This window comes from Scleropages formosus, chromosome 2 (genome assembly GCF_900964775.1).
Source record: "Scleropages formosus chromosome 2, fSclFor1.1, whole genome shotgun sequence".
Classification (NCBI taxonomy): domain Eukaryota; kingdom Metazoa; phylum Chordata; class Actinopteri; order Osteoglossiformes; family Osteoglossidae; genus Scleropages; species Scleropages formosus.
In genome coordinates this window covers 32,398,584-32,409,285 of record NC_041807.1, presented here as the reverse complement: position 1 = coordinate 32,409,285, position 10,702 = coordinate 32,398,584, and the positions used below count along the sequence as shown (strand labels likewise).

The following is a 10,702-nucleotide window of genomic DNA, read 5'->3' as shown; positions in this document are numbered from 1 at the left end:
GAGGAAACCCACGCAGACATGGGGAGAACATGCAAACTCCACACAGACTGAGCGGGGATCGATCCCACGTCCTCTCTCACCACCCAGGCGCTGTGAGGCACATATAAGCTATTTTTCTTTTTATCGCCCATTATGAGTCTCACAGCTTTTGAATCAGTGTTTACATGACAGTGCCTTCAGGTCTTTTCTCACAAACAGCAAAAGTCATTTCTTAGAGGACATCCTGTTTTGTAAATGAATGCTGACATCTGCTGGAACGGTCTGGTACGGAACTTGATCAAAAGACAAATAACAGTGTGTACCAAAAAATGGCGCATATACCAAAACAAAGTGTAGCAGGAATATTTTTCCGTAAGAAATTATTGAAAATGTCACTAATGTGTGGAGTGTGAACGCGCACAGTCCTACTCAGCTTTTCATCCTTTCGCTGGGAAGGCCTGAGGTTCAGTTTGGGCAACTTTTGAAGATGCTTGGGAGGAATAAAGCAAGAAATTCAAAAGCGGGGTTTACTTTATAAACACACAGAGCGAGACACTACCATCGGAAAGTGATCTGATTTTCCCTGGAGGTGGACAATGGGATTAAATGCTTCATCAACTACATTTCATATCTATCAACCTTCTCATCTAATCATCCAATCATTGCTGCATTTAATCATTTCCACCCCCATCATGAGTTATTTTTACTGATGTAACAATACCCAACAGTTACTCTAGGTACATTTTTAGGGAAGCTGTATGTACATTATGGTAGCACAGTGAACTGAACACTGAAGTAAACAGGAGGCAACAACAAATGTCTTCTCACTGCTGAGAAAAAACAAACAGTACTATATTGTAAAGGATGTTACCTGTATTAAAAAAAGATATTTACCTGAAACTCTGGCTGTTTATTGTTATTTATTGTTACCATTGTTTATTGTTGTTCTTAGCATTATTTATTGTTATTGTTTTGTTTTGTCCAGTATTATCTTTTTTTTTGTTGTTGTTCATAGTCTGTGGAGAAGCACTCCAAGAAGAATTTCATTCCATGGTACTTGTACACGGTACTTGTACCTATGACAATAAACCATGAACCCTGAAGCTTGAAACGCTCGTCAAATTTTGGAAAGTGGCTGCAGAATTTGGGTCCATTGTTGGAAATTAGGCGCTGTGTATTTTATTTCTTTATTATAATATTATGGGTGCACTGCCACTTTAAGTGAGTCGGACATGCGCTCTCACTTAGTGGGCGGGCTTCAAATGCTAATTTTTCAAGTGTTTTATTCAAAAACAACCTTTATAATAAAAATCAATGATTGTTCATTTTTTTAAAAAAAAGTCTTCATAAAACACTTATTTTTCACTTTAAATGCCTGTCTAGGGACGCATGTGTGGTTGTACGGTAAAAAAGTGTTCGCTGGGAGAAGCAGCAGTGTGGAGTCCGACTTCCGGTCCCGACAGGACATAATAAATGAAATGAGTGACTATGAACACAGCTGCTTGATCTTTCAGTAAGTTAGGTTCCTCCGGGGGGGGGGAGGTCTCGCTCGGCCATCTGTCCGTGAGTACTGCTCGCAGTATAACTCCTGTTAATTACCGACAGGCCCTCAGTCGTTACCATGGGAACGGCCAGCGTCTGCTCACAAGTCCGTCCAGCGCATGCGCGCAGCCTTATTACCTCATCCAGCATCGTTTTTTGTAAAGCTGCAAAATGCTTATCCTCTAAAGCAGTCTGACTGTACATTTTTCATTTAGCAGACGTTTTCTCCAAATCGACGGACATCTTTCAGAACAAAAAGTGATTGCAAGTCTAAAGCAGTGTTCGTTCCTCAGTTTGCTTTCATACACTTGAAAGTCCGAAATGCCACTTTAAATGGTTTTTAAAGCATGATTGATTGTTTGATTTTTTGTTGTATTAATTAATAATAAATTTTATTATTATTATTATTATTATTATTATTATAACAGTGTATGTGAAATTGAATGATGAAAGCGTTCCATTGGTGTGTTAATTCGGCCCCGACAATGCGCAGAAAAATGGTCCATGACGACGGCTCTGTGCACAAGAAAAAAAAAAAAACCGTTTGCAAAACATCCGCTCGCGCCCACGTGACTGCGCACGTATTCGTTCCTACGGTTCAACGGCTCGCTCGCGCAGGTGCTCGCGAGGACGCCGCCGAGCGCCCCCTGGAGCGGGCGGCTCGCGAGCGTCTGCGTGTGACGTCAGCGCGTCAGCTGCTCAGTGTTGACGCGCGGCGGTGCGCTGCGCTGGGAATGAAGGAGCGGACGGTGAAACGCGGTATAATCGCAGCGGCAGCGCGTGAGCACGGGAACCCGCAGGTGAAATTCGCGCTGTGACGCCGGGGTTAACGGGCGACACGTCGCCCGCGCCGCTTTGCCTTCTCCCTGCCTGTTGCATGAACCGCGCTAGTAACGGACGGAGATCGTCTTCAAAATTTGTTTCTCCCGTCGACGACGGCGCCGTCGTCTCTCTCTCTCCGTCCAGTCCAGGTTGCTGTTCTGCTGCTGGCGGCGGTCGGGTCCGGGAGGGACCGGGCAGGTGAGAACACGGACACGTCAGCTCGAGCTGTCCCTCCCTGTGTCCCCTTGTCCGCGTGTCCCCGTCTCTTCCTCATAACACACACACACACACACAGCCTTCCTTCTTACCAGTTAGCTCACGTTCACTCTCACTCCGGAGCGGATCACTGCATCGCATCCTGGCATCGGTGCGTCTGATTTGCAACGATATCATATACATCTGGGTGTTGATATAATTTGTTTATTTTCACCAGCTACTCTCAATATATATATATAAAAACAAGCGCACGATTCTCCTGCGGGGGGGGGGGGGATGGGGGTTGTTATGTTTACTCCTCCTAGCGGCGGCCCTTTGTTATTGTGCTCCGCAGCGCCGCCTATCGGTGGACTGGCGACAACAAACGGAATGTTGGCAGATAACGTGCACTATATAAACACCATACAGTACCAGTGAGAGGTAATGGAATAATACAGCCAAATACACAGAAAAAAAGTATATATTGTCTTTTATCTATATATTCTCTAATATTGAGTCTCGACTCTGGTCGATTTACGCTGTTTACAGTGGATCCGGAGGGGGCTGCGGTGGCGTGGCTGGTTTGGCCGGGTCCTGCTCTCCGGTGGGTCTGGGGTTCGAGACCCGCTTGGGGTTTCTTGCGATGGACTGGCGTCCCCTCCCTCTCCAGCCCTGCACCCTGTGTTGCCGGGTTAGGCTCCGGTTCGCTACGACCCCGTTTGGGACAAGCAGTTTCAGACTGTGTGTGTGTGTGTGTATACACACACTGGGTCCTGTAGTGAAAAGCATGGTGTTTTTTTCCAGCAGTTTGCAGCTTTGCCTTATTACTGTGTCTTTTCAACCAGACTGTGCGGGAAGAAATGAGCAGCCAGTATTATTTATTTACCTTGTTATTTAGCTGATGCCGTCATCCAAAGTGAGTTATAATGATCTCCCCTTTTATAAAGCAGTTCTTACTGTACCAATTCAAAGTGTGGTCATGGAATATTATTGTTGTGCTGCATTTATATTTAACAAGACTTTTTACTGTTTAGAGAGGAAAGACAGTGTTTTTATTTCTCAGGCACATACATGGGTGTGTTAAGGTACACAGATAAATCACACACACACACACACACACACACTCCTTGTTCTAGTCGCCTATGTAGTGTACTCTTTGACAGCATTCCGGTTACTGCTCCCTCACTTATCTACTTCTGCCAAGGCCTGGCACCTGCAGCTGGTTATTATTTAGGATCCCCTAATCTTGTTTATTTAGCAGAAAGGAACAGAAAGACCTTTTCTCTTACATGATCTCTTCTCGTGACCTTTTCAAAAGCTCTTCAACATCAATTTGTATTTTGAACATCTACTTCTGCAATATCGGTCATGGCTTCAGTATGTTGGGAGAAACAGACTCGAGTCATTTGTTATTCCCAGGCTCTTGGCAAATGAAGTGGATGGGAAAAGTGAATTGTCCACATTGATAGAAAGTTCCCAACAGGTGGACAAACTTGCTGGAAAAGAGAGGAGGATCTCAGTTTAGGAGAGTTGGAGTTGTAGATGTTGATCAGCCATCCAGGCAAAGATGACAGAGAGGGAGGCTGTAGTAAGAGAGGATGCGTCTGCAGCAGCGGGGGGAAAAGAGAAGAAAAGTTGGGTGATGCCACAGTAGGCAATGACAGAGGCAAGGGAAGAGGTGTAGCTGGAGGACACTAAGGGGCCGAGCACAGACTCCTGCAGAACACCATTTGAGTGAGGCTGAGAGAAAGACGGGGAGTCACGCCAAATCACTGGGTAAGGTCTACTCGACGGGTAACATTCACTAGAATGGAAAGTGCGAGAGAGGAAAGTAGGATCCGGTTGACGGTGTCATATGCACCCCTCTCAAGCAAGAGTGAAATACATATCCAGGACCTTCAGCCAACATCTGTAATCTCCATGCAGCCTGCTGTCCATATGTCCTTATAATAGAAATGCGAAACTGTCTTATCCCCTTTCAACCACCCCTTATCAGTAACCGAATCGTCAGTGCAGGGTTACAGCGGTCCAGAATCTGTCCTGAGAAACCTAAGGCTAGAGGCAGGGTATACCCCGAATGGGCTTCCGGTCCATCGCAGCGCGATCTCACGCACTCGGTCACTCTCGCGTGCACGCACAAAAGGCGTTTCCGAACACCTGTTTGGACAGTGGGAGGAAACCAGAGCACCCGAAGGAAACCCACACGAGTGCAGAGAGAACACGCAAACTTCTCACAGACTGAGCTGGATCTGGACCCACACTCCAGGTGCCGTGAGGCAGTAATGCAACCCGCTGCACCACTCCGTTGCCCATCGTATCTCTGGTGGAAAAACCTGTGTGTAGGTTGTCTCCCCTCTTCTTTTCTGTCGTGTTTTGAAATGGTCTGTTTTGCGTTAAACTAGTCTGCTTGGTGTTCGCTGCAGGTTTCTGCACTTGCAGAAAGTAATCCAGCAGTTGTACTTCAGCCAAGATGGGAGGAGCTGTGAGCGCCGGGGAGGACAACGACGGGCTGATTGACAACCTGAAGGAGGCGCACTACATTCGCTCCGACCTTGTAGAGAAGGCCTTTAGAGCCATCGACCGCGCCGACTATTACCTGGACGAGTTCCGTGACAATGCCTACAAGGACCTGGCCTGGAGGCACGGCAACATCCACCTGTCTGCCCCGTGCATCTACTCCGAGGTGATGGAGGCCCTGGATCTGCAGCCGGGACTGTCTTTCCTCAATCTGGGCAGTGGCACAGGCTATCTCAGCACCATGGTGGGCCTCATTCTCGGTGAGAGTCGCTGCCGCGTCATTTGTGCTCACCTGGATCAGACGTGGCAGGGGAGTGTGTGGTGAACCTTACGGAGATGCTAGCACCCCCCAGTAGAAATCCAGATATCCAGATCGAGGATATTTAGGGTATGTGGCAAGCTAGGTATCCATGACTCGATGATGGTTTTGTCTTTGGACGACAGACAACTGACACAATACAGCCAGTATGCTAAAGTAACTGAGCCATTAACGGAACGGAGTCCCGCTGCGAAGTATATTGTACGGTGTAGCTCGGTGTTGCACAAACTGAGCAACCGTACTTATCACATTGTTCCTGTTTTTTGTCTGTTTACGTAGCAAAATGACCAAAACCTGGAACTCGGGTACCAAAATTCCCACTGCCGTTACCACACGTTCTTCTTTCTGCTCAGTTTGCAATGTTACAAAACGCACTATTCTCTACGTCTGGTACAATATTCATTACTGAAAGCGACTTCGATCCGCAAGCTCGGCCCAATCGCCGACTCGTGACATTCGCTCGTTGCGCGTGGAAGCGCTAATTGTGTCGTTATTCTGTTTACAGACGTGCGCAGACCTTCCGATTCTGCTTCTCGTTATCGCCGAGTTGGTTACATCAGTGGATAAGAAAGAGGCCTGCCCTGTACTTAAGTTCCTGAATACTTTGTGTAACGGTCATTTCCGCCAGCGGGATGACTGCAGCTTCCGTCGGGCTGCTCGGGCTCACCACCGATGCCGCGATCATACAGATGTGTGCGTCACGCCCGTTTCCCAGTCCCAGAGGGCAGTATCGGGTGTGAAATGTGTCTCGGCATCCCGTGGCGCATTCTCCGCGTCTTACTACCTTTATCCGCTGCCTGGGCAGGGACCACGCGTGGCACCAACAGAAGGGATGTGCCCTGCGACGGCTCCGATTAAAGTCTGTGACCGCACCAAAGCAACAGATGGGCCTTTTTTTTTTTTCTTTTTAAAATTCTACATTATTTACTTACTTTATTTTGAAAGTATGTTACTTCAGTTGATTTGACAAACAGTATTATAACCTACTCCCCATGTTATTCATTTAAATATGTAAAATATCTTATATTTGCATGTTTTTCAGTATGTTTTCAGTTTTCGCCGTAATGTCTTTGGGTACACAAAATTATCTGTAGGGTTAATAATTCATGAAGTATAAACAAGTGTTTTTAGTGGTGATTTTTAACATTGATGTTAAAGCTAGTATTTCGTTTAAATCTGCTGTGCGTTTTTTGGGCTGTGTTTTTATTCTGTGAAATTTCTGCAGGGTTTGGAGCAACTGTTCTGTGTTCGGAGTTTCGAGAAAATGAGACGTGGTTTTAGGAAAGCTGCGCTAAGAGTTGGGCAAAAACTGCCACTGGAACCGGGTGCATAATGGCAATAAACCCTTCGCTCGCTGCGTAGCCCAGAGTCAGTGCAGTGTGACCTCTAGAGCTGTTCTCTGACCCTTGACCTTCATCTGTTACAAGGTCCATTTGGCGTCAATCACGGGGTGGAGCTGCATGCGGATGTCATCGAGTACGCCTACCAGAAGCTGGATTTCTTCATCAAAACCAGCGACAGCTTTGACAAGTGAGATTTCACCCTCCTTTCTGTGATTAGCCTGTAGCTCTGAATTCAAATGGAAAATTAAATATTTATCTGCATGGTAAGGTCTGTAAATTTATGTAAATGATATTGAGCTGCGTGAGTCACGCAGATGTAAGCAGTTTTTGCGCAAGCTGCTAATACCTTAGTCAACGCTCCTGGGCAGGTTCGAGTTCTGCGAGCCGTCCTTTGTGGTCGGGAACTGCCTGGAGATGGGCCCTGACTGCAGGCAGTACGACAGGGTTTACTGCGGAGCTGGGGTGCAGAGGGAGCACGAGAGCTACATGAGGAACCTGCTGAAGGTGGGGGGTATCCTGGTCCTGCCCTTGGAAGAGAAGGTGAGAACCGTTTGGGTCAAGCGAGGACAGCCTCGATTCACTGTAAATCGTGGTTAGAGTTTGAGCTGCTGCATCCCGATTGCAGGCACCTCAGGTGATCCTGGTACATCGTTCCTCCATTGGGCTGTTGGGCAGCCGTGTCCCGCGCGGTACTTTGTGATCCGCAGTGTGTGTCGAACAGGCCTGCTGCCCTTTGCTGCCTGGCGCTGAACTGGACGCAACTACATCCGTCCCTTTCCTCATCCATTCTCCATTTCAGCTAACAAAGATCACCCGCACGGGGCACAACACCTGGGAAACAAAGAAGATCATTGCCGTGTCCTTTGCTCCGCTGGTGCTGCCAAAAAGTGGCGATAATTGCAAGTCCAAAAGAGTTCCTTTACGTGAGTACATATGGATGTGGTGCTAACTGTGAAACGACAGAAATACACCTGTAGAAACATTCAGGTTGGCAAAAAAAAAAAACTACCTTGCCAAAGTATTTGTGGTTTTTTTTTTTTGGTCAGGTTCTGTTAAAGGGGTTATAGTTAAAAAGTAAAGGCTTTAGCTATTCGAACAGTAAGATGATGCTGTGAATAATGGTTTTCCGCTCCCTCTTTCTCCTTTCATGCCCCCTCGCTGTTTGTATGTCGGCGCGAACGGCACCCCCTGCGGAAACGATGCCACAGCGATGTTCGAAGTGCGGACGCTGCAGGACTTGGCGCGCATCTGCATACGTCACACGCTGAAGAAGACGTTGAGCCCGGAGCCGGAGCGCAGGGTGGGAGGGGGCCGGCGGGCGCAAGTCGGGGCATCCAGGAACGGGCCGCGCTTCAAACGCAGGCGTCTGCACCGGCGGCGCGTCGATTCCGTGCTCCTGGCCAGCAAGCACGCCTTCGTGAGCCGCATGGTCTCGGGCCCCATCGATGACAACAACAACTGCGATGAGGTCGAGGAGGACCAGGCGGACCAGGCCGTGGCCAATGACCCCGGCCACGATGAGGTCGAGGAAGAAGAAAAGGGAAGCAGGGATTTTGGGTCACAGCCTGCCGCTAACCAGCTGCGGGAAAAGATTCTCAGCCTGCCTCTGCCCGAACCCCTTAAAATGTACTTGCTCTACTACAGGGAGAAGTAGAGCGATCTTCTGAAGCAGGCTGAAGTGGAATGGAAAGTGAACGGTGGTACCGAGAGCATTTCACTGCTGCAGGTACAGCTAAATGGCTCCTTCACGCTTGTTCTCTCCTTTCCTGTTCTATCAAGGCACAAATGCGTTTTTAATTTATTGGGTGGATTGGATTTTTTTTCTCCCCTCTCCTCTTAAGTGGACTGGCACACACCCCGTCTTGGAAAATTTTCTTGATTTTTGCATCATTCTTGGAGATGCTGGAAGCAGAATGTCTTCCTGTTCCCAGTCTGTTGCACCTGGTTTGTGCTGAGTTTGGAGTCACCTGGTGCCATCTGGGCTGCAGGAACCCCTCCCAAACTCAAAAATGCCCCCAGCTCTTAGGAGTCAGTGTTACCAGGATACACACTGTGTTTTATCCATCTAACACTCAACTTTACTCAACATTGTCTAACTATCGCTGCAATGGAAAAAGGACAAGAAACTATATGGCTGCTCCATCTTCATGTGATCATAAAGAGAAGACCAAAAAGAAAGCGCTGTTTTAAAAAAAAAAAAAAAAAAAAAAAACTCTTTGTAGCAAACGGACCAGCTGTGTTCTCAGTGTTTGTGCTGTGGGGTGGTTCCTGCTGTTTTTTTTTTTCTTTCCTTTTTTCCTTCTGAAAACATATGACTAGACATTTCTTGTGATTCTGAATATGTGGGAGTGTTGAATCCAGCAGGAGAAGAGTAGACTAGTTACACGTAACACAGCATCGTATATATGTACCTATCAGCTTGACACAAAAGCTAAAACTACCCTTTTTTTTTTTTTTTGGGTAAATGCATTGACTTCTGTGATATCCTCTTGAGCTTTAGTGTGTGTTTCTGCTGGCCGTGTGTATTCTCAAATAGTTAGGCAGCAACTCAGACCGGTTTTCAAGTCGCTGATAGACCTAGGTATGGCTTACTGTGTAGGTATCTCGCAGTTCATTCCAAATGTTACCTCCCACAATTTCTATTTTTATGAAATTTAAATAACTGTTTCAGATCTTCAAATGTTTTGTACTTGTTTAACCAGTTTTTCTTTTTAGATGTTCTTTGGATATTTTAAACTGATTTACTCTGTATTGAAAAAATGAATAAAGAATTGCTGAGGAAAATTAGACGTAACTATTGGATAAATGTCAGCTTGTTATGGGATAATAGCTTGAGGAGCACACCTTTCCAAAAGTGTCTTTCACCAACATTTAGGCTTTGGCAGATGTACCTGTTAAATCATAGCGGAAAACACTATTTGCCCCATTGTGCCAAGATTATTGTGTAGTGTCCTTGGAGGTTGATGCTCAAGTGACACTTCGTAGACAGAACAGTGCAAGTGTAACTTGTCAATAATACCATATATTCTGCCTGGAACTTTGAGAAAGATCCTCTGTATTGGCAACAAAATCAGTTTTCCAGTTTCAACTGCTGCTGTGTCATGCTACAGGGACACCTTGTTGCTCTGGTTTCCTATCAGAAAACACTATGAAGTGTAATGAGCATAAAGATGAGAAGTGAAGCAGTTAGAGCAAGAACATAAATGGTCACCGATCCAGAAAAACTTGCACTGGTTAACCAGTGTGCAAGGTGAAAATTAACAATTATACAGATTATATTAAATACTATGGTTCTCAGAAAACATTATGAGCTGGAGGGTGAAAATGATTTGCTGTAAGCACAGACTGGGATTTCAGAAACTGAAAAGGAGGAAAGCTAGAGATGTGTAGATACAGAAGGGAAGGAAAAAGGTACAGTGAAGGAGCTACCCTAACCTCCTGAGGTCAGACATCAAGCAAAAATGTCAAGGTGGAGTCTGAACTTAGAACTGTCCTGGGATCACCTTCAGCAGACACACAACAGAAACTCAGTAGCTGGAAAGCTGAGCTCAATCCCACAAAGCATGGTGATGCTGTGATTCAGTGTGATGCCCCCTGCTGTCACACATTCAAAAGCAGAGTTGCCCACAAGAGACTTTTTAAATAAGCTCACTTCTGCAGATACTGCTGGCTCCAAAAATTACACACTGAAAAAGACACTCCTTTACCCTGATTTAAACTTAAATGTGAACCAAAGATGCTATTTTCATATCATTAATCTAGTAATACAGAAATGCCATGTAAACTGAGTAATATAAATTATACTGTCAAGTTACACTGGCTCTGCTCATTGTGAATACAATAAGTGACTGGAGGGCTGTTAATTTGCTTTGATTGCAACTCTAAAGTCACTTTTCACCTAAATCAAAAGTGATTAAACTTTAGTACAGACATCCTACAATTTATATGCTGATTACGTTCTATCGAAACCTCAAATAGTAATGCA

General features: G+C 46.0%; 1 protein-coding gene across 1 annotated transcript; it reads left to right on the top strand.

Annotated features, from left to right (window-relative positions):
• The first annotated feature begins 2,140 nt into the window (after positions 1 to 2,140).
• pcmtd2b (protein-L-isoaspartate (D-aspartate) O-methyltransferase domain containing 2b) lies at positions 2,141 to 9,089 on the top strand. Its single transcript, XM_018737810.2, has 6 exons — positions 2,141 to 2,541; positions 4,962 to 5,315; positions 6,802 to 6,904; positions 7,086 to 7,257; positions 7,517 to 7,640; positions 7,926 to 9,089. The coding sequence occupies exons 2-6, from the start codon at positions 5,009 to 5,011 to the stop codon at positions 8,369 to 8,371; spliced, it is 1,152 nt and encodes a 383-aa protein (XP_018593326.1). The 5' UTR covers positions 2,141 to 2,541; positions 4,962 to 5,008; the 3' UTR covers positions 8,372 to 9,089.
• Positions 9,090 to 10,702: the final 1,613 nt, after the last annotated feature.

What these genes read in the sequence shown, in the direction of transcription:
- pcmtd2b (XM_018737810.2), top strand. Translation starts at nt 5,009, where the DNA reads ATGGGAGGAGCTGTGAGCGCCGGGGAGGACAACGACGGGCTGATTGAC. An exon ending in TCCTGCCCTTGGAAGAGAAG is followed by an intron (nt 7,258 to 7,516) that starts GTGAGAACCGTT and finishes TCTCCATTTCAG; the next exon opens with CTAACAAAGATCACCCGCAC. An exon ending in GTCCAAAAGAGTTCCTTTAC is followed by an intron (nt 7,641 to 7,925) that starts GTGAGTACATAT and finishes ACGATGCCACAG; the next exon opens with CGATGTTCGAAGTGCGGACG.